The 23,180-nt window shown below is 38.7% G+C and overlaps 3 protein-coding genes and 1 pseudogene across 9 annotated transcripts; 1 reads left to right on the top strand and 3 right to left on the bottom strand.

Moving 5' to 3' along the window:
- Nucleotides 1-1,264: 1,264 nt before the first annotated feature.
- Nucleotides 1,265-7,243, bottom strand: LOC147508251 (E3 ubiquitin-protein ligase UPL4-like). The gene is made up of 4 exons (XM_086597029.1): nt 7,179-7,243; nt 2,482-5,809; nt 1,603-2,393; nt 1,265-1,469 (listed from the first exon to the last, which is right to left on the bottom strand). The coding sequence occupies exons 1-4, from the start codon at nt 7,241-7,243 to the stop codon at nt 1,265-1,267; spliced, it is 4,389 nt and encodes a 1,462-aa protein (XP_086453155.1).
- A 15-nt stretch (nt 7,244-7,258) lies between these two features.
- LOC147508252 (short-chain dehydrogenase/reductase 1-like) lies at nt 7,259-9,964 on the top strand (annotated as a pseudogene). Its single transcript, XR_015217977.1, has 5 exons — nt 7,259-7,359; nt 7,460-7,702; nt 7,784-7,861; nt 7,938-8,123; nt 8,272-9,964. The product of XR_015217977.1 is annotated as a short-chain dehydrogenase/reductase 1-like (transcript).
- Nucleotides 9,688-12,276, bottom strand: LOC147508253 (syntaxin-61-like). Of its 6 annotated transcripts, none has more exons than XM_086600803.1 (8): nt 12,219-12,276; nt 12,029-12,130; nt 11,844-11,957; nt 11,570-11,683; nt 11,125-11,321; nt 10,599-10,689; nt 10,065-10,130; nt 9,688-9,961 (listed from the first exon to the last, which is right to left on the bottom strand). In XM_086600803.1, the coding sequence occupies exons 2-8, from the start codon at nt 12,080-12,082 to the stop codon at nt 9,851-9,853; spliced, it is 747 nt and encodes a 248-aa protein (XP_086456929.1). In that variant the 5' UTR covers nt 12,083-12,130; nt 12,219-12,276; the 3' UTR covers nt 9,688-9,850. The 6 variants fall into 6 exon arrangements, with proteins under 6 accessions (XP_086456929.1, XP_086456932.1, XP_086456930.1 ...); XM_086600806.1 differs by having other exon boundaries at nt 12,029-12,117; nt 12,219-12,259; XM_086600804.1 differs by having other exon boundaries at nt 12,029-12,123; nt 12,219-12,257.
- Nucleotides 12,277-13,312: 1,036 nt separating this feature from the next.
- On the bottom strand, nt 13,313-17,087 carry LOC147508254 (ubiquitin-conjugating enzyme E2 7-like). Its single transcript, XM_086599117.1, has 6 exons — nt 16,798-17,087; nt 16,600-16,702; nt 16,080-16,177; nt 15,897-15,997; nt 14,929-15,006; nt 13,313-13,711 (listed from the first exon to the last, which is right to left on the bottom strand). Exons 1-6 carry the CDS (start codon nt 16,838-16,840, stop codon nt 13,634-13,636), a joined length of 501 nt encoding a protein of 166 aa, XP_086455243.1. The 5' UTR covers nt 16,841-17,087; the 3' UTR covers nt 13,313-13,633.
- Nucleotides 17,088-23,180: the final 6,093 nt, after the last annotated feature.

Here is a 23,180-nt window from a genome sequence, read left to right on the forward strand (position 1 = left end):
AAGATCTCTTCTCCATGAAGAGCTGATGTAGCAACAAAAATTGGAAAAGGAAGAAGAGAGAAAAGATATTTTGATGGAGAGAGAGAGGAGTAGGAGGCCGGTTTACGATAATTGACGGAAATGTTTTTGGTGAAAGAAAAGTATTTAGGTTGGTGAAGAAGAGGATTAGAGCTTCTTCTCTCTCTTTCACCCCAACTTTCGTATTCTGTTTTTCAGAAGAAAATAAAAGAATTCCAGCCCGGGTTTAATTCATTGTTGAACCGGGTTTAACTCAAAAAACCGGTTTAAAAACTTGCTCTCTCAGTTCTTTCCTAACCGTTAGATCTGTAATGATCCAGTGGCCCAGATCTTGAGTGACTTTGTGTGTCATTTTTATATGTCCCTAGATCCCCTCCCTTATATATAATCCAAGTAGTATCATCACCCAAAAGTTTTACCAACTTTACTAAAAATTTACTTAAGTCAAAACTAATAGTACTAGACCAACCTGAGCATACGTACCACTCTAATTTGTTTAGAGTTCGACCACAGGTTGAATTGCTGCAGGCTCTTACACAGCATAGTGTCTAGTCAACTAAGCAAATATTTTCCTTTAGCTCCTCAGATATGATTAGGAGGAAATGCATATCTTCTATAGATCTTTGTACAGAACTTTCGGTAGGAACTGAATGAAAGAGATGAAACTTGAAGACCAACCTATAACACCCATTTTAACTGATATTGGGATTGACAATTAGTGCAATAAATGGCCACAAAAATAATAGTACGCCACATTTTTGCACTATGTACATGGGCGTATATGCACGCTATTTTTATTTTTATTTTTCTTCTGGTACACCTGTTTTTAATGATTGTAAAAATTTGGATATCTCCCATTCTCCCATACAGTATCCTCAAAACAAGATATTAAAAATAGAAAATGTGAAAAGCACAACTTCATGTTAACGCCAATTAGGTCTATGGTTTGAATAAGACGCCAATCAAACACATTTATGTTGATGTCAAACAAACAGAATTGTTGATTTGTAAGTTAGTTGTAGGCGTTTTCTTTTGCATAATGAAAAGTGAACTTAAATCTATTATCTTATTGTATACAAACTGAAATATGTACACTACATTGTATCTGCACCTCCTTGAAGAATACAATCAGAAGTTACTTCTCCAGTTCTCGCACACTAGCTACTAAAGGGAAGATCGCTAACACTTTCTGAAGAGATCCACATCTTTAACCTGCATAGCTCCCTTAACAGATTTAAATTCACGTTCACTTGGTTGACGAAGGGGGCACTTCCTTTGGCGAATGCACAAGCAGCTTGCCATCGATGTTCTTGTCAGTTCGATCCATGGCACTTTGTAACCATGCCAATTCAAATTTGGTCAAAGGAGGGGGGGGGGAGCTTCCTTCTGCGAATGCAGAAGCAGCTCGCCGGCCACCAATGTTCTTGTCAGTTCCATGCACTTTGTCTCCTCTGTACGTATACACTACCAGTTCAGCACCAAATTCGTGATTACCAAACCATAGTTTGTATACCAATGTTAAGAGGTCGATATGCTAAGTGCTAAGAGAGGTGAAAGGACCCTTGTCCTTCTGTTATAGCATACATCAGTCTCTCCCTCATTGTGTCCTTGGAAGTATAAGGAGGAAGCTTCAGATAATTGGCACAAGTCATCACACTAGGCAAATCACCATCAACCTGTCCATCACAGTGCTTGCAAACAACTGTTAGTTTTGGGTTGAGAGCTGCTAAACCCCCAGGTGGTAGTCTAGGTGCTCCTGTCACGAACTGTAGGAATGCTCGTTGCTGTTTGCAGTCGAACTCTTGGATGATCTCCAGCAAGTTAATGATTGGAGGACTGCTTTCTGTATAACCGTGATTAAACTTGATGTTGTCGACGAGTTCATTGCACGTCCAAGCACTCTGATCTCCACATAGTAACTGATCAATCTCATCAACTGTAAAAATCTGAAGGCTTCTTACAGACAACACCTGGTTAAATCCTGCTATAAAAGCTTTAACTTGTCTGAGGATCCCGCTCTTTACAGTTGCATCTACTATGGACAAGACATATTCTTCCAAGTTGGTGATACTTACCATTTTCTGGTCCTGGTCCTGCACAACAGAGGTAAGCATGTAATCACAATATCCAGGAAGAGTGAAGTCAAGACAAAGATCCTCAATGCTGGTATTTCGGAAATATGGATCAGATGTCATCTTCCCAGATACTGGATCGAGCACCTTTTCTCTGCCAACTAGAGCCTGAAATTCAACCAAAGTCCTCCCAAGTGCAGGATCAAATGAACAGATATCATACATATTGAGATCCTGCTCAAGAATAAGCTTATAAAACGATTTGGAGAGGGAAAGATCCAAAACTCTTCCATCTTGAAGTGCCTTTGCGACAACTTGTCCAAGAAGAATAAATTTGCTTATCACTTCAGAAAACTGTGTCTCGCTTTGAAGTACTTTCGATGCAGCTGACCACGGCGAGGAAAAGCCCCCAAGGAGCCATTACAAATCCAGAATTCTCAACCTCCAAACTATCCCCTGAAGTTAAAAGGCCATGGTCTTCTCTCCACATACCCAGTCCAACCTTCTGAAATTCCTGGCTAACCAAGGTAAAGAACTCCATAGTTGGACCTAGACCTGTACCAACTTCTTCGGAGTACTCCACCTCAAGAATAGCCTCATGACACTTACGGGAACTCATAATTTCTGCAGCAGACTCCAGAATACGGCTCCGGCAAACTTTAAACTTTTTGCGTGCCAAACCCGAAATATGTAATTGCCTACCATTTGAGTTATCTTCTGAGTGTGCCTGAACTTCAAAAGAACCATGAGATGTCCGTTGGAAGTATTTACTCCTTGCCTCAAAACTAAACAAGAAGGGGAAGGCTTCCATTAACTGCATCCACCATGAAGGCATACTACCAGCGGACACAATTAAAGATTCCTGCATTTGCTGTTCCAACTTTTCAGTCAACTTGATGCTAACAAATTCAGTTTGTGGAACTCTACAACCAGTGACCAACATATTATCCAAGCTATTATTCTGCCCGTCAGCAGATGCATTGCTCCTTTCATGAGACGCTACATGAGATGCTGCTTTGTTTACAACTTCCAAAATTTTGAGCAGGATTAATATCTCATATATTGGGCTTGACTTCTCAAAACTAGAAGGAGGCTCACCAAACAACATGCTGGAGATGCACAAATTATTCCGAGGATGATCCATAGGAATATGGATTTCCTTTTGTTCTGTAGCTTTTCCATATGCTATTTTATATTGTCGGTCCCAGAAACTTGGTCCATCAACAAGATCATTTTCTTTTTTCATCTCCAGTTGGAGAACCGCTTGATATAGTGTCAAAGACCGGTCGAGTTGCTCCCCATCCAAGTAAAATATTAATTGTTGAATATCACTTTCGATACTGGGTGTCAGATGTTCACCCAGGGAACATTCTAGGCCGCTTGTAGAGGCAGATACGGAGACTTCTGGTGCAGAACTTTCAGGCTGCTCTTTAGACTCAGTAGCTAATTCTTCATCATGTTTAGATCTACTTGTGCTAACTTCAGGCCACATGTATCTTTCAATGGCTTCGATTGAAGTAAAAGCTTCAACATGGACAGCATCTGAAGAATAATCACAAAGGGCTGCCTCGCCCTCTACCTTGGTAAAACAAACTTCCAAACATGGATGAGTTGTGGGACGCCCAGATGGAATAGTCGCATAGTTTTCTTCAGGCTCAAAAGCATGTGAAATCACTGGAAACGTTTCCAACGAGGATGCTGCTCTTTGCAGTTTTTCCATTAATATTGCGAGAGGCATGTCCTTCTGGTGATGACTAGTTGATGACAAGCAAAATCTGGAAAACACCTCAAACCTCTTCTGTACAACATCCAGATGACTTGGCAAGTCACAAGGATCCACCTTTTTAGTTCGATAACAGCCATTTGATAGATAATCTACTAAAGATGTAACCAATCCACTTTGAATGAATTCAAAGTTGGACAGTGGTTCCTCACCATTAAGTTCCTCCATTATTTGACCCAGAATAAGAGTCAAACTTTCCTCTTCACAACTATTATTCTTCGTCGACAAATTCACCATATCAGATAATATTGCACAGAGATTTCTGAGCTTTTGAAGAACTTTCGTCAATCCAAACTCGGAGCACTGTGTTGCTGTATTGAAGTACTTATCTGTTATGTGCTTCGCCAGAGTGGGAACAGAATTTTCTTCAAGCATGCAAGTTTCACCATCCGAAGGTGAAGTCTGATTGTTTCTACTGTAAGTGTAACACAAGCACGTATTCTCATCATTTTCAGCCATTTTCCCATTCGATGTTTGCATTGGTGTTACAAGTGCATTAATGGCATAAACAATTCCCTCCTTCATAAAAGAGTCCAAGAAAACTGCAGGAAGCTTTTGAATAACAGTCTCGACGATTCTTAGAGCTAACATGAGAAAATGGGGATCCTTATTCCATGAAATTATACCAGCTAGAAAACTCGCAAGTGGAGTACCTTTAAGCAAGTCAACAAGAACAACGGATCTGCTGAAGTGTACTACTATTTTGTCGATGACAGAAAGGCAGCCGTAACAAACATCCAGATCTGCACACGAATTAACTAGTTGGACCAAGACAGGAAGAACATCTGCGCCAAACTGCCGCAAAAGTCCAGGCTGATGCGCAATAATCCTTTCCTTGGATTCTGAAATCTCCTTATCATCTTCACCCTCATTCGAGACAGGAGGCAGAAGTACATTAAGTAAATCAATAACTTCATGTATCATCTGGGAATAAGGCTGCTTGTTTTGTGATTGTTCGTAACTACACAAAATATCCTTCAATGCGCAGCTTACATTAAGCTCAAAAAGAGTATTTGAAGCTGTGATAGAGCCAGAACACACAAGTTGCGAAAGGAGCCAAATCAAATCAGTGTACATTGATTGACTTAAGATGGTCTTAGTCCCACTACTCGAAGCTATAAACCGCACAACTTGATGAATCAATCCATGCTTGCAAATCTCATCCACCATCTCAGAAGATTTACGCACATTACTGACTATCCTCATTAAAGAAGAAGCTGCATGTTCCACAAGCTTTTGATCCTCATAGTTGAGAAGATTGCACAAAACAGGAACAGCTTCCCTAACTTGCGTCCAACAGTCAGACGGGAAATCATCTACTAGGCATATATTTTCAATGGTGCTAATGCCAGACCTCTGAACACAAGAAGAAAAGAAATCAAGAAAGTTCAAAATATACCCAATAACTCCAGCTTGTAAACACTCCAGTGAGTGATCTAGCGAAATCTTCTCTAATGCTTGTATGCATTCTTCTGCGACGTCCAAATATTCAATAGCCATTAGTGGTGCACAAAGAACAGAAACAACATCGTTCTCAACAAGAAACCTGGACGATCTAGGGTGCGCCTCACAAAGATAAGTAATAGCTCTTATTGCAAACAGCATTACATCGGGACTGTGACTTGATTCCTGTCTTGCTAGCACGACTAGAGGCGGAGCAAGTGACTCAGAAGTCGTACGAGAAAGGGACCCCTCTGGTCTCAAGGACAAGTCATCACAAAGGCTGGTTAGTAAAGCCAGTTTAAACGAGGAATCTATATTTTCGCCAGTTAAACCAGACACAATCTCCTCCAACATAGATAAAGAGTCTGAATCATCATCGTCGTAGTCGTCATCATAATCATCATCATCATCATTGTCGTCTTGATGATCTTTTTCTTCTTTGGAGTCTGAATGGTCGTCATTATCTTTGTCCTGATGATCTTCTTCTTCTTTTCTTGTTCACAGACTGTATTGTCGTCAAGATAGTCTAAGAATAAGAATTCATCAAGATCTTTTTCTTGAGAAGTAGTTTCGGAAGAGTCCATTAGAGTTTTTTTTTTGGGCTCTTGATCTTTCTAAGAGATGAGAGGTTGAAAGAGAGGATGTGTGCTGAAAGTAGTATACGAGTATATTGTTTTCTTATTTATAGGCACGGCAACCTATCTTTCATTCTAACTCGGAGTTGTATATTTGTAGTAGGAGAAAGAATCCAAGTTTATAAGGAAACCGTGTAAATATTTTTCTTTCCTTTCCAAACTATTTCACGAGAAAAAGGAACAATCACAATTAATAGTATGTGTAAAAGTACTCATTGTAAAAGGGTGTCAATATTCTCTCCAGACCTTAAACACTCAAGTACCGAATATATCCTCTGTCCAAAACCGAAACCATCTTCTCCTGCAACTTGTTAAATTCATATCCAAGTCCAGCATAAATTATATCCTCTTAAATTGCACTTAGGTAAATTACACCGTACTCAAACTATGCAATCATTTGTGGATTGTAATGTACAAAAGAGATACGTCACGATTTAACCAAAAAGAGCAACCAAAAATTGTTTTCATTGTTGAAGAAATAAGTCCCAATTCCCAAAAGGTAGAACTGAGTAATTGGTGTTTGATAGTGAGAGAAGAACAATTAGAATAACCCAGGACAAATATGGAGAAAATCTGGACTAGTTTGTTCTGATTGGAGGAGTTTCTGGAGCTCTACATACCACCAGTTTGTCTAATTTTCAACAAAAATGAGTTTCAAAATCAACATAAAAATCCATGATTTATTTATTTATTTATTGGTAAACAAACCATTAATCAAAGTTTTAAAATGATCCATTTACGAAAAATTAAGAGAAAAATATGAAAGAAGGTGGCTGAGGGGCATCTTGGCCATTCTAATTTTTAGGCAGTGACCCATTCTAAAATTCGCACATGAGAGAAAATAAAAAAGATCGTTGCGGCTTGCGCTTTTAGCCTGCCAACACTAACGTTAATCACCAATTTTTATGTATCATTCAGCAGAGAAGACGTGAGCTTACCATAACGTTGTACTCCACAATGTCCTACCCTAGTTCTTTACCTGGTTAATTTTACGCTAGGAATGCATATGGCATTGACATTCGGTTTTGTGGGTTCATTCGGTTTTTCGCACACCGAATAATTGGTATCAGAAATTCAGATGGAGGCTAACATTCTCAAATCTTAAACCTTGCTTGAGATGTGAGTATAGCGGTATCTTTGAATATCCCTTGGTATTATGTGCAATCCAAAGATGATAAAATGTTTTGTTTTGTCATGGCCCACAGGATAACGGTATCTACTAAGAACCGATTCTTCTTAGAGCTGTTTAAATATACAGTAGCAGAATTCTGGATCTTAAGCCTAACTCCCATCTTAATAGCACATTGCTCAGGCGTGTTCCACTTACCCTTGCATACACAAGATCCAGTAAGGTTCCTCAGCCATAAGAATTGAAAATGGATAACCAAACAAACACATCAACACACAAGTACGGTCTTTTACTTCTCTTTTTTCTCAACTAAATCGAATAGTAGCTTTTCATATTTCTTTCCAGACATAACCATAAGGTTGATGTGCTCGTGTTACAGATATGCAGTGGTTACAGGTGCAAACAAGGGCATTGGACTTGCAATCGTTCAACAATTGGCCATTGAAGGTATAACTGTTGTGTTAACAGCGAGAAATGAGGAGAGTGGGACAGAAGCAGCATTAACACTGACGAAGTCGGGATTGCCAAACATAGTGTTCCACCAGCTTGATGTTCAAGACTCTGCCAGTGTAGAAACGTTAGCTGGATTTGTACGAACGCGTTTGGTAGACTTGATATCTTGGTAAACAGAAGTCACTCCAACCCTATGTACATTTCACTAACAGTCTTATCATTCTTATTAAGTTGTTAATTCCTTCTACAGGTAAATAACGCTGGAGCATCAGGAGTAGAAGTTGATGCGGAAGGTCTGAAGTCCCTTAACATTGATTCTGCTACCTGGGTTAGTGGCATGTAAAACTATTGATGTTTGATCAGTAGAAGACTTATACTTGATCTAATCCTTAACATCACTGCAGCTCTCGGGCAACGCCACCAACATGGTGCAAGGACTGATGCGGCAAACTTACGAGAAGGCAAAGGAATGCATCGACACAAATTACTACGGATGTGTAAGAGTCACAGAAGCTCTTTTGCCACTTCTACAGCTCTCAATATCAGGAGCAAGAATTGTAATTGTGTCATCTCTTAGATCGGAGCTAAAGGTGAAATGATTTGGATTACTATACGTCTATACAGTATTTTCACTACTTTGGCCCTATAAGACAACATGCATTTATTATAAATATATATATTTTTTATTTTATTTTATTTTATTTTATTTTATTATTTTATTTTATTTTCTGAATACAGAGGATTCCCAATGAACAGATCAGAAAGTCACTTGGAGACCTAGACACTTTATCACTTGAAAAACTGGATGAAATGCTGCAAACATTTCTCCGTGACTTAAAAGAAGGGGTACTTGTAGCCAATGGATGGCCGACCATGGTCCCTGCTTATAGTATTTCTAAGGCAACAGTCAATGCGTACACTAGAATTGTAGCTAAGAAGTACAAAGAAATGTGTATTAATTGTGTCCACCCAGGTTTTGTCGCTACCGATCTAAATCTGCATACAGGGACCATGACTGTTGATGAGGGAGCTAGAAGTCCAGTACTGTTGGCTTTGCTACCTGATGGAAGTCCTTCAGGATGCTACTTCGATCAGACACAAATGGCAGAGTTCTAAGTAGCAGTCATGGAATGGGATGGTCATGACTGTTGCATTTCAAGACCACATTTCTATTTGATCAACCACAAAAAAAAAAAAAAAAAAAAAAAAAAAAAAAAAAAAAAAAACTGGCAAGGTTGCTCACCAGGTATCTGTAATAGAAATATTTAGGTTGAAATTATGCAATGTGACTAGTAAAATCTATACGGACTCTTACTTTCCGAGCACAGTTCAGGGGACAATTGATCTATAGTAACTAGTAAAGTTTACTTGTTCATAAGGTATTTCTGTTGAAACATCCAAGTTTCAAACAGTAAAATCATAGCCTATCAGACCGTGATGAACAAAGATATTTTTATTCATAGTGAAGACACTGACTGATTGGACGTTCATTTTCAATTACCTAGGTAAAGAACTGAATGATAAGAGAAAGGGACTTTGAACTCTTACTAAAAGCTAAAGTATCAGGAAATCACTCTACAAGTTTTGTTCTACCAGGTCCCACGTGTCACTCGGGTGAAGTAATGTTTTCCAAGCACGCGAATACTGCACTTTCATATGAAGTTAAGTTCAACAAATTCAATATGGGCGATCTAGTAACCAATCTTTTGGTGTACCAAGAAAACAACAGGCACTCTGTTATAAAAATGAAACAATTTGATTATGTTCTAGTGGCTCTTTTGGCAAAAACTCTTTGAGGTTTAGTACTAATCTCAAAAAAGTGCTTCTTATGGTAATTTTCTCAATTAAGTGATCTCTCATTTTTTTTAAACCCCACATGTTTGTGTAGAGAAGGTTTTAAGGGTGTAGATTCTCAGGACCATGAAGAAGTCAAAAGCACAGGAGGAAGAAAGTCTGTAAAGTGAAGAGTGATTAAGGGCATAGAGAATATAATTATATGAAGGCCATGCGCATTAAGGACCATCAACAGTGTGATCAACCTGAATCTTGGTTGAGGAATGGACTCTAACCTTTCTTGAGTCGTGGTTTTTTATTGTTGACTTATGAATCGAATCTATAGTGGAAAAAAGACGCATTGAATGGTACTAAAGAATATGGAGGCCATGGTTACTCTATATACTTTATTTCTGTTGTAAGCATTGTTATAAAAATAAATATACATGATCATAGCAGAAACCAAGTCTATATTCCCTTCTGATGCCTAAATAAGCCGTTCAACCAGAACTCTTCCACATACAACCACTAACATACACTAATTTTAAGTGAAAAAGACCAAAACAAATAGAACAATGAATAGAATCACCAAAAACACTATCATCATAATCTGACCTTTTGCTCCTGCCTTCTTCATAACCATTGCAACCTTTTTCTGCAATAAAAGCTCTGATTTGTTAAATTAAAGTAATGGATTAGACCACAGAAATGAAATTTGATAACGCTGAAAAAGCATTATCCGAGATAAAGTGGTAAACCTGAACAAAATCGAGACGATTGGAGGTACTCTCCATATCCAAGCCAAGTTCATGTATAATCTTCTCCTGTTGCAATAGGAAAAGATAAATGCACAAGAATTGGCAATTGATTGACTAAAATAACACTCAATTTCGATTGGTTGGATTAGGATAATGATTTCAATTTAAGTATTACTGGTATGTATCACGTACCCAATTATGAGTGATGCACGATCTTCTGGAAGGTATAAAACATTAAGGCTGTGGTTTTAGTTCATGGAATCAGGATGAGAGAGAGACGATGGACCGAGACAGTTAAACATGAATTCCAAAAGCAAAAAAATTAAGCATATGAAAATTTGGGTAAGCAACTTCCCTTCAAAATGAAGGGTATTTATTTTTAATAATTTATAACAGAATTTGTTCCCCTCATTCCCGCCTCCAATATTCTCTCTTCTAAAACACAGCATAAGTTCGAGATACTTCTATATGTTATATAAGCAACAACAACCACCAGAAAAATGTGTTTCAAGACATTCTACAAATTAACAATACCTGTCCAGTAAGTTCATCATGTATAGTAAGCCCAACATCTCCGATTCTCACGACGCTTGCACTTAACTCGTCCAATTCTTCATCCTGTTGTCTACAAGCAATTGGCAGACACCAGCAGTCAGTAAGATCCAATTATGTTTCTTGATCGGTACATATTTATCTCCTTAATAGTCACAAACAAGCCTAAGCATTAGTGGATTGGTAGTCAATGTGGAAAACCTATACATTATCCCTTTTTTTATTGGTATATCTGTATATGCATACTCCATAAAGCTCAGTATGACGGTTTCATCAACATCATTTCTTCCTCAAATTCAGCATTAAGAAAATAAACACTTCTAGTTTAAAATATTTTGAACTCTAGATATTTCTTGAAATAGATTTTGCTACAAAGAACGACCAAACTTGATCTTATGGTTCCTAAGCATCAATAATCATGAGCTCCAGAAGATCAACTGCTGAAAATGTTAAACAAAAGATAGAAAAGAGGGAGACAAGGAAAGAACGCAATGGGGGGAAGGGTTACCTCATGAGAAGCAGCTGCCTATCCGATTCTGATGAAATAAAGTCATCATTATCTCGGGCACCATACTGGTTTGATCTGCTTGCCTGATACGGACTGTCATTTGGAAACCTCATCAGCTCTTGGCGCATGCCATTTACGTTACTGATCGTGTTGTTCTGCTCTTTTCCAGCTTCAACGGATTTCCTCACTGTAGCTACCTAATGAATATTATAACACATCAGGAGATCCAGACTCATTTTTCAGATTACAAATCGTGCAATGCATGATACACATTATAGGTGCGAAATATTAGGGGAGGGACTCCCTGTATGAGTAAGATCCAATATTCCTATAATTTAAAAATAAATAAATAAATAAATAAATAACTGGCAATCCATACATTGGTTTCAGTGAAGTAATAAAGTCAGGAAAACAAGAGTATCTAGTGAACCGTCAAATATCATACCTGTGTACGAGCAGTGCTGGTCCATCTTTTTCGTTTTTCTAGCTCCACTTGATCGATACTAAAAAAGGCAGGATCTCTGGCAGCGACAGCTATCGTCTTATCCAATTCATCCACCTTCCTATGCAAAAGTTGGAGAATTCAGAAGGCAAAGATAATTCTACAAAGAATCGTATCGATCTATAACCAAAAAGGATTAAAGAGATATAATTCCATTGGAGCTGGTATATATTCACATAAGTAGTAGGGCATAACAAAAGTAAAAACACATTTGTACCTGCCACGCGATGCTTTCGCAGGCAGCAAGGAGCTCCTTTGTAAGACGAACTCGGTCTCCAGTATTGGAAGAAATATTTTGCCATTGGTGAAAGGTCGATTGCAATTTATCAATCTGAAAAGAAAATAACAAATTCAACATATAGAGTTACATTATACAAACTCAAAAGTCAGGTAGGCACTTACAGAATCCTGAATCTCCTCTTTAACAATGTAAAACGGATCTTGAGCTGAAGACATTTTTTTTCTTTCCCTTGACAAGTCACAACAACATTCTGCAACTGATTACTGAATATTAATGAAATATATATAATTTAATATAGATCCGATTGAGTTGAAGTCAAAGAAAAAGCTTGACTGGAAAGAGAAGCGTTACCTACGTAGTGCGCGATGGAAGCGAGAGGAATGCACCAACTGGAACTTAATAAATTGTCAAATCAAACTTTGTCAAAACAAAACCAATACTATACCTTGGGTGCCCACAATATATTCAGCCCAGCCCAAAACGTTTGGCCCATGGGTTAAAATCTACCAATCCAAACGACCCGATTACCCGAACTCAGTACGACTGATTTTGACAAAGCGGAATAGAGTTAATATATTAAGGCTAAATCTATGGTGCGCAGGTCGTTTTGAACTAAGTCCAAACAGTGTGACCATATCGTTGGAGACTTAGTCCAAACGGTGTGGCCATATCGTTGGGGATTTTTCTAAGTCCAAACGGTATGACTATTTTTTATAAGTCCAAATTCGATTACGTACCACATCGTTTTGGACTCGACCCGCACGGTTTGGCCACGTCGTTTGGGATTTGAACTTTGAAAAAAATTCAAAGTTCGCTTTTTGGGCTCTTAACCCGTGTGGTAGGGTCATTTAGACTAAGTCCCCAAACAAATGTGGCCAAGTCGTTTGGGACTTAAATCCAAACGAAGCCAATTGACGCTTAAGTTTGGGGTTTCAAATTCAATTTTTGGGAATCAAATGGCGATAGTTGTAATAATTATTATTTTTTTGGATTTTTTGAAACCAATGACACACTTGTAATAGTCGTTTTTTTTTTTGGAGTCCGCCCAACACAAATTGGGGTCTGACAGTAACAAATACCTTTTATTTTAAGTTGGATTTTTTTAATTTGGGAGGGGGGGTACGAGACAGTGAGACTCTATCTAGTGCCCAACATAATTACAGACCCCAAATTGGGCCGGGGTCTACCCAACACAATATGGGGTCTGTCAATAATAGGACCATATTAAATTGGGAACCACCTCATGATACTGGGATTAACAATGATTATAGCCAGATACGGACGTCCTATTTGGGAGCAGTGTTGTTTTGCTGGTTACTCAAGAGGGTCCAGGTACGTTGTATCATTGTATGCAGTTCAATCGCAGTTTTGTCAAATAATGGGAGCTTGTATTCGTGCGAAATGTTTCCTCAATTTAGTTAGTTCCTAGCCACATGGCATGAAAAGAAATAAAAATTCCCTTACAGCACCATTAATTACATTAACAGTATTAAGAAAATTCACACAAGGAAGTCAGGATGATGACTTCACCCAGAATCAAATGTATACCAGAAGTTAAGGGTCCAAACTCCCCACCAGAAAATTTAAAAATCCCGTACCATTTGCAATCTGCCCAATAGGTTACATCAATACTAAGGAAAACTTGGACGGAGAGAAATAGGGGCGTAAAGGAAAAAGATGGGAAACAACTAAAGAACTCTAATGGAGATTTTCACACGAGTCAGAGAAAAAATATTATGAACGCAGCTTTGTAGTTTGCACCATATTCATAACATTTCTTGGGATCTCCTCACAATGCGGCCAACGCGCTTCTTGAATGCATCCTTCTTATCTCTCCATTCTATCTGCAAAGTGTGTATATAATGATATGTGAGGAACTAACCCTGTAAAACCAAACTCATATAGCTAGCATATTCTAACAGAGCTCAGATATTTCAACAGGCACACCGTGCAGCACACATATTTAAGCCCAATTATTATAAATGGTAGTGGGGACACATGCGAGTTTACCACGAGAATAACTCTACAAGAGAAAAATCACTTCTAAGGAAAACAAAAACAAAATTACGAAACTTATTATATGATGAAGAATAAGCATAATCCTTCCTATGGTCAGCATCTAGCTCCTCATTTTCCAATGAACAAGGTGCACAGATCTCATGTTTCAAGTCTTAGCCAAGAGGTCTAAAGGAATCTTGCGCACAAAATTGGTTTCGATGTTTATCTACTAATTTTGAGCCTTCTTCCATTAAGAACAGCAATGGGAAAAGTACTTGCGCGCCAAATATTATGGAAAAGAGTGTCAGGTACACTGAAGAATAATACATAGCCAATGATGGAGTATGTCGTTCAGACCACCTTTAGCATGATGTGCCACATTCGTGAGAGACCTTGCTAGGAAATCTAATATCTGTAACAGCCACCTTCTAGGCTTCTAGTGCCTTCTAAGAAAAACACATGCACATGAAAGCACGAGTATAACAAGTACCTCCAAGTTCCTGAAATTATTTAATCCCACTTGCTACTCTCCTTCCCTCAGTTTTGTTCTAAAAGAAGATTAATAGTAATTATGGGAAAACAGAAGGGCTGTGTTTTTCCCCTCGTTAAGGGACATTTCCGCTAGGAGGAGCTCCCTCAGGACACTGACACACATATAAGTCTACCAGGGATCTTGCAGTAGCATGACCCAAGCAGCAGTACACCGGTGCCCGTCTACCCCTAAAAGCTAAACTACGGACCACATAAAAAAAAAAAGCGTTGTGTGCCTTGTGTGACAATGCCCATGTCCAACTCAGGTAGCAATCCAACAAGCAGAGGTTCATGAACATGAACAAACCCTTCTTCTGGTCAGTACTCTTACTAGTTAAGCCTACCCTAAAAAGGTTATCATTTTGTAAGGTATCCCACCCAATTAGCACTTGCAAACTTTTGATCTGTAATGCTAATGTGTGTGGCAGGAAACAAGAAAGATCAAAAAATAAAATTAGAAACTACTAAACGGCTACATGAATACAATTGGAATATGGTGACAGTGCAATCTTATAAGTATATTCTAACGTACCGCAGCATCTACATTTGCTGGAGATTCATCGTTGGGACATGAGAGCATTGAGATGATGCTGACAACAATGCTTTCCACCTGTGGAAAATAAGCTACCTAGTTACTGAGTGATACATATATAAATAAACAACTGTTGATTGTTAAAAAGAAATGGAGAAATACCTTACAAGGTCCTATAACAGAACTTATTATATAGGAAAAACAGTATGACAATCAAACTCTTACTTAAACTTACAGAACTGAGTTATAAGGATCACACTAAAAGTCCTAGTGAGAAACAAGCCAACAACTGCTACAAAGTACATGTTATGTCAGACGTCCCAATATTTGCAAGCAGACTAAAAGACGACATATCTAGAACTTGAAATTGCAATTTCAGCCAAGGATACTACCTCCCTACTATAATTACTTGTGGAGAAAATTATACCCATGAAGCTCTTGTTATGATGTCCATCGCAATTGTATAAAGTTAGTCACATTCTACTGGTGTCAAAATATGGATATGAATTCGGCAAAGCCTGACGTGAGACAACCATTATCTACTACATCAACGTTGGTTCAATTTCATGTTTCAACAATGAGCCTATGCATCCAAGATCACTATTCCCATCTTGTTTTGACACACAATAACTGGAACCAGATTCTTCATGCTTGCACTAATTTTCACAATCGATGCCACTAGACTACTATAACATGACCTGAATCAAGTCTATAGCTGACCCCTGTACCTAAAAATGTCATAAAAGGATTGTAACAGAACCACTTTTACCCCAATCATTGATGAGCACCCTAATACAGCTTTAACACAATTAGAGTAATATATACCATGGTCTAATATTAAATATTAAGTATGGACTTCAGACAATATGCATATAAAACGCTAATAACAAACAACATATAATACAAAAAAATGCCCCGGAAAATGAAACGTAGAAAGGTAAAGTTGAATTAATAAGATGAAATTGTACCGTATGGACTGGCATCCACCGCTCACTTGCAAGCTCATAGCCATTTGGATCGTCTCCAGGAGCGTGAAGAATAGATACGCAAACTTTTCCATCGGGATAAACTGTAGACAAAACAGAATTTAATTTCAAATAATCGTCTATTACAAATTAGTATGTAGCCAACAAGAAAATAAATCAACTCACCATTTGGATGCCACATCTCGGAAATAAACTTTACTGAAGGAGGGTTGTTTGGATAATCGGATGGAAATGTCATGAGGGCATTGTAAAACCCTCCGTCACTATAATTACAAAAAACAACGCTTAATTATTTAGGTAAAACTGAAGAACGTCCAGTAAAGTACTCAAACCTACTCTCAAATTATACTTAGGAGATAAACTAGGTTTTAAATTAGGTGAATAACAAAGCTCAATGCTTGCAAATTAGTCAATAACCAAACCCCTTCATAATCGCACTGAATCCGAACAAACAAACGGATTGGATATATACAAGTATGAAACAATGAATTAAAATACGACCCCGAATACCAAAAAGTTGCAAAATAGGCGAACAAATACATCAACCCCCTACAACCTAAGAGAACAAAAGGAAGCCTAATGATCAATCGTTGTAAACAACATAAAAAACAAAAGAAAGTATTAATTAATCATGAAAAACATGCATGAAACGAAAAAGGAAATATACAATCTTGCTGCTGCTTACTAATAAGTGTCGGGGGGTCCAATGATAGTGACGCTCCATTCAAAGATATTGCTGTCGTCGACTAAACCCGCAGAAAAACCATCCACTGGATGCTTACTAAGATCTGCAATAGTAACCATTGATATTACACTACTTCTTAACATAGTCAAACTTCTTCTAACAAAACAAAACAAAACAAAAAGATGATCTTATTAATACCATTGAGTTGCTTGGTCAAAAGAAGGCTTGCTTGAGTAGCCATTGCAAGGTAATCACACTAACTTGGAGAGAAGAGTGTGTGTGTGTGTTTTTAAGGTTGAAAAGAAAACAAAGAGACTTAAAGCAAAGGTATTCCTAAAGACGCCGACACTGGATTTATATAAGTAGATTTGGAGAGAGACAGAAGGTGCACAATTCGGGAAACCTGATATTATTAGCAAGTGTAGTACGATATTACCACGCCCATTCTATTGTCAGCCTTACTGTTATGGTTGTATATATAATGCCTGTTCGAGTTCTCACCGTATAGGAAAATTGAGTAGAAGTCCCTAAACGTATATCACTCTATCCTGCTGCCACGATTTAGTAACATGTTAGAAGACTTGTACTTAATTTATATCTAAATCTTGGATGCAGTAGTCGGGAAAATGTTACCAACATGGTGCATGGACTGATACTGCGTCAACCCAGTTACTACGGATATAGTCATTGAAGAGTCTCCATTTTTCGCCATAAGCAATTTTACAAAGTTCTACTTCTACAGCTCTCGATCAGATGGGTACTGTGTGTACATATTTTAGCAAATAAATATGTGACACGTGACAACATTTTCTTAACGCTCGGGTATGGTCTTAGTGTGGGTAGGAAGTACCAGAACACACTTTAAGTCCAGGTCCTGACAAACTCACCTCCTAGGTTCGGGAGTGAAATAAGAAGAGGATGTTCGGAATTGGTAGGAGTAGGCTCGGAGAACTGAAGGTTCGAACCGGTTGGCGGAATAGTAGGCTCGAGAACCAACTCCTAATTATGAACTCCAACCGAGCTCAACTACTAGGCTCGGAGCTCTAACTACTACTCCGAACCTAAACATGTTTTTTTCTCATTGTTTAAGTCAATAAAGGAGACCTATTTGACTTGGGAAACATGGGGCTTCTAGAAGAGTCAAGATGAGACTTAACAAGAAACGGTCTCCTAGTTAAACACTAATTGAGAAACCTCATCTATTCATCAAGATGATACTTAACAAGAGACGGTTTCCTAGTTAAACACTAATTGGGAAATCTCATCTATTCTTATAAATAGAATAGTTGAACTACACTTTGAGTTTGATTCCTATACACAGGATACGTAGGCAGCCATTAAAGGACGTGGTTCAACTCATCATATTCTAAATCTCTTCTTCTTATTGATTCAATACTTCTAGTTGTTCTTTGATCATCAACAAAATATTTGTGTTTCTTGATTAGGAAAAATCATCACACAATTGGCGCCGTCTGTGGGAACACCATACAGAATTGATTTGATTTCTTGGTTGAAATTTTTTCGATTCTAGGTTCTCCTACCCACCAATTTTTCTTGGGTTGTTGTTCTTTAAAAAAAAATAATTCTTATCTTCACTTTGATTCAAAATCATAGTTACTACAAGAGCCAATGTGAATCAAAGTAACGAGGGGAATAACGAGATCAATAACCCACATGTTACTTCTCAAAGACAATCTGAACGTAGAGGAGATCATCGTTTTGGACAGGGTCGTGAAGAAGATGAGCCTAACAACGATACTCCCCAATCTGCCATAACCAACCAAGCCATCATGGATGCTGTGATGGCCGAACGTGGTCGACAAGAGGCTCGTTTACGTTTTTTACAAGACTACTACCGCATGCAGGAGGGTCGTTCACCCCCAAGAGTAGTGTTGCCTACTGATGGAAACTTCGAGGGCGTTTCCGCCACCAAGTCTTGACCATAGTGAGGGTTACGTCCCTACGCCTTATATCCCTTACTTCGTTGGGTATCATAGCGACCAACCAAATTCGGATTATAATCTGAAATTGGATCCAACCCGACACTCGAGTTCACACGAAACTGACTTCTCTTGGTATTCAAGTTCTAAAGGTACGAGGGATGGACGTCCGAATGTGTTTTCCCGGAATCCACAACTATCAAGGTCACCCTCAGTACGAAGAAGACTTTCAGTTCCAAGGGAACCTTCATTGCCTCAGAATCCCTCAGTTCCCCGATCCAGTTTTGCAAACTCCTCCACTCGATCTTGGGATCCGGAACCACGTTATCATCGAGATGAGAACTACGAGAGTCCAGGTCCGAGGTATAACAACGAGAGAACTCAAATTCATTAACCGACTACTCTTACACAGCTCAAGGCGCAAATACTGGAGGAATTGAGAGGTTCGAAACCAACTAAGATGGATGAGTCAGTTGTTCAGTCAGCAATCGAGGGAGACATTGGAACTCCTTTTTCACGACATGTTATGAGTGGATACATCCCCCATTATTATAAACCACCGGAGTTCTCTAAATTTAATGGCAAGGAGATCCAGTCTCTCATGTGCTCGTTTATCGTCAAGCAATGGTGGGTCTTTCTAAGAAAGATCATTATTTGTCGCGGGTATTTTGCTTCAAGTTTGACGGACTTCGGCACTCATCTAGTACACGAAGCCCAAGGGCAGCATTCACGAAGTTTAAGGTGTCATCCATCAATTTCATTGTGAAAATTCAGTTGCAACCGAATTCTATATTAAAACCGGCCGATGCACTATTTGACATGAAGATCCGAAAGGACGAAATATTAGGGATTTCACCAAAAGATTTAACAAGGTGCAATTGCATATTGACAACGTCGATGAGACCCTTGCCATTGTGGCCTTTAGAAAGGGGTTAGATCCCACTTCTGGTCTATACATGTCCTTGAAGAAAGAGGAGCCTACGAACATGACAGAGTTGTATGCTCGGATCGATAAGTATGCAGAACTAGAAGAAGACCAATTGGATAGGGAATCTTCTTATAAAAGAGTGATAACCAGTGTCACTTCCGTTCCTGTTGGTAGGAGCTTTGCTAGTCATTATAATGATAGGAAGTCCGAGGAACCACAAATCGAGCACAAGTTAGTCGACAGAATTCCTATCAAGATAAGTCCAAGAGACGAAGACTAGTGACACGCTCGAAGTAATAAATTACCCCCACAGATAGGGACTTTACCACTTTAACTTATCCTTATGAGGACATCTTTGAAGTTAACCAGGAACAAGATGTTTATGAAAGATCCTCCAGCGGTGAATCTCGATGCTAACATGTACTGTTTCCAAGTAATGTTATACTACTCTTAGCTTCTAAGAGACAAAAATTTCACAAATTTGGATCTGCTTCCACTATACTGGGGGCATGATCTATGCCAATCAATTCTCAATAAAAGTTATATTTCTCTTTTCAGAGCATTATTTCTTTTATAATTTTTTGTTGGGATACTTTTTGGATGTTGGGTGAAAGATCCCATATGTTGGCCAAAGTTGTATCAGAACCTTTAGAAAGCTTTCTCGGGATAATGAGTGAAAGATCTCATGTGTTGTTCCTCGTGTGATGGAGAAAGTTTAACTTAGCTTGGATTTTATCCTCCTAAGAGCAGTTCTAATGCTTTATGCTTATAAGTGTTGGTTTATGCATTAGATATCGATCATTTAAAGACTCTACAGAAATAATCTGAGGGCACACCCTACGTTCATACAAAGTCTTATTTCTTAACAAAACTAAAGGTATTTACAGGAATTGACATAGGGGCAAACCCTATTTTTCTACAAAACCTTGTTTTTCTAAGATTCGGAATATGAATTTGTATAAAATATAATTTGACACTTTTGTCATTTTCCCTCAACGGTCGAATGTGCAACCATCGTATGAGAGAAAAGTAGGGCATCTGTGTATACATATTTATGCAAATAAGGAGAAAATAACACCACATCCTAGCTAGTCTGGAACTTCACGTTCGGAACTTGTCAAAGTTCGAAACTCTACTTCCTAGCTAGTTAGGAACTCCACATTCGAAACTCTACTTCCTAACTAGTCTGGAACTCCACGTTCGGAACTTGTCCAAGTTCGGAACTCCACTTCCTAGCTAGTTAGGAACTCCACGTTCGGAACTCCACTTCCTAGCTAGTCTGGAACTCCACGTTCGGAACTTGTCCAAGTTCGGAACACCACTTCCTAGCTTGCCTGGAACTCCACTTTCGGAACTTGTCTAAGTTCAGAGCTCCACTTCCTAGCTAATAAGGAACACATAATGTCCAAGTTTGGTACTGTTCTCTCGAATAACAAACCCGAAACTGTTTTGTGGACGGAAGAATCCGAAACTATATTGTTAACTATAGTACCCGGCCTATCCGAATTGCATTGTAACTTAACATATCCGGAACTGCCTCAACAATAGCATTGCCCAGTACTGGATTCGGAACTGCTTTAATTTGTGGATTGAAGAGCCCGACATTGATTGGTGAGACATTGGATTTGGGAATACGCAGTGATAGCAATGGTACTAACTTGATCAATATGGACGTGCTGGTTCACTAGCAAAGCCGATACTGAGTACTGACCAACACTGGAACTGATTGTTTAAGTTCTTAATGTGGTTATTGGCTATACCTACCAAAACTTCAATTTCCTTAAGTCACCAATATATTGTGCTTTCGGGCCAATATGTGTATGTATGTGACGGTTGCGAACAAACCAAGGCATTACTCTGTTGATCGAGACTTGGAAGTACTTTCGAGAGCATCCGCCATAAACGCGAAGGGGGGAGTCGAGTCCGACTTTTCAAAGTCCATGGATATTCAATTTTGATTTCTTTTGGAATTGCAAATGTGTTAAGGATCTTTCCCAAATCTGAAATATCACCGAATGGAATAATATTCCAGTCAAAGATTTTAGTTTTATTAGCGGTCGAAAAGAGGAACATCGGACCCAAAGTCGATAGGCGAGAGACAAATTCAAAGCTGTTATGAATATTTTCGTGCTTGTTTTCTTTATTTCGACTTTAATCGATAAACGGCGGAAACAAGACGCTTTCGAAAACACCTTGACCGTTTAAGTGGTGGCAGCAAGCAAGAGTGTATGTATGAGATTGGATTTCGAAAGTAAAGTTTATTTGGAGAAATTATCACAGAAGAGTCTAACTATAAATTTGAGGTGGTAATGGAGGCTCACAGGAGGTTTATATAGTGTTCATAACTAAAAGGAGTTATACAAATAGAAAGAGAAAAGGAGTTCAGCAAGGAAACGAATTCAAGGAAGGCTTCAACAAGTATAAAGATTCTCCTTTATTCTCTCTTCCGGATGACTCAATTCCGGATAAGTAGTGGGCTTCACATCTCCTGATGACTCAATTCCGGATGACTCAATTCCGGATAGGTAGTGGGCTTCACATCTCCTGATGACTCAATTCCGGATGAGTAGTTTGCAACAAGCTATTAGAATACTGATGACTCAATTCCGGATGAGTAGTTTGCAACAAGATCTTCAGAGTTTCATGAACTAACGACGGATGCATGTACTTGAGCGTTGCCGTATATTTATTGATAAGAAAGGGATTGAAGCTGTTCTGCAGTTGTTCACCTTACCACTAATGCCGCTTACATTTTCAGTTGGGCAGAGTATATCTGTTGCTTTCAGGAACTTTTCACCTCAACATTCTCGCTACTCTAGTTCAACACTATGCACATTTTGAGGGAACGTCTCAAGGCAACAAATGAAACTTTAATTTCGGTGAGTGGGATTCATCTAGCTGAGCTTGACTCGAAAGCAAATGGAGGTCGTCGGGAATTCTTTCCCGGCTTTGTCCAACTTGGTGTTGAAAGGTTCTAGCAATATGGTTTTGAATTGGGGTCCACAGATCTTTGATGTGTTGAAGGATTTTGGCATTGCTTACAAGGAAATAATATGGCATGTATCGGCATTATGAAGAATCGTTTCAAGAAGACGGGCAAAGATTATTTATGCTAGGAAGGAAAGACTCAATATTTGCTAAAGAACCATCGAGATGCCTCGGTTATTTGTTATGAAGTTTCCATCTTTGAAAATTCCCCATCATCATCAAATAAACCGAATACTTTCTTTCCTCATCGGTTTCCATTAGAACATCGGGGGAACAACCTATTGATTCAGTGGACAAGGAAGGAGCTTCAACCCCATGACCAATCTTTGAAATGACAATGATCCCAGAGCATCCCGAAAGATCCCGCATATACGCCCCGAAGTAAATATTCTTACAAAGGACCTCAAAGCATTTGCAATCCTTAACGCCTTGCGGCCCTTTGTTATTCAAGCACAATGCATCCAAGCGATGTGGTATGCATGCAAATGCAGCTTTTCAAAGAGAGCAATAACACCATCAATTACAGCCTCCGTGAAAGCGGATGGCAAATCAGCAAAGATCTAAGATAGGAAATCGAGTAAGATCTTTATGAATGAGATCGCTCATGACGGATTCTTTGCGAAGTGAGAATACCCCACCACCATAATCTTTTGCTCTTTTGAAGATAATACAAAGGCAATGAGTGTGGTTTTTAGTTTTGACACTTTGACTTTTTGTTTGTCAAT

Source organism: Coptis chinensis, chromosome 3, assembly GCF_015680905.1.
Source record: "Coptis chinensis isolate HL-2020 chromosome 3, ASM1568090v1, whole genome shotgun sequence".
NCBI lineage: Eukaryota > Viridiplantae > Streptophyta > Magnoliopsida > Ranunculales > Ranunculaceae > Coptis > Coptis chinensis.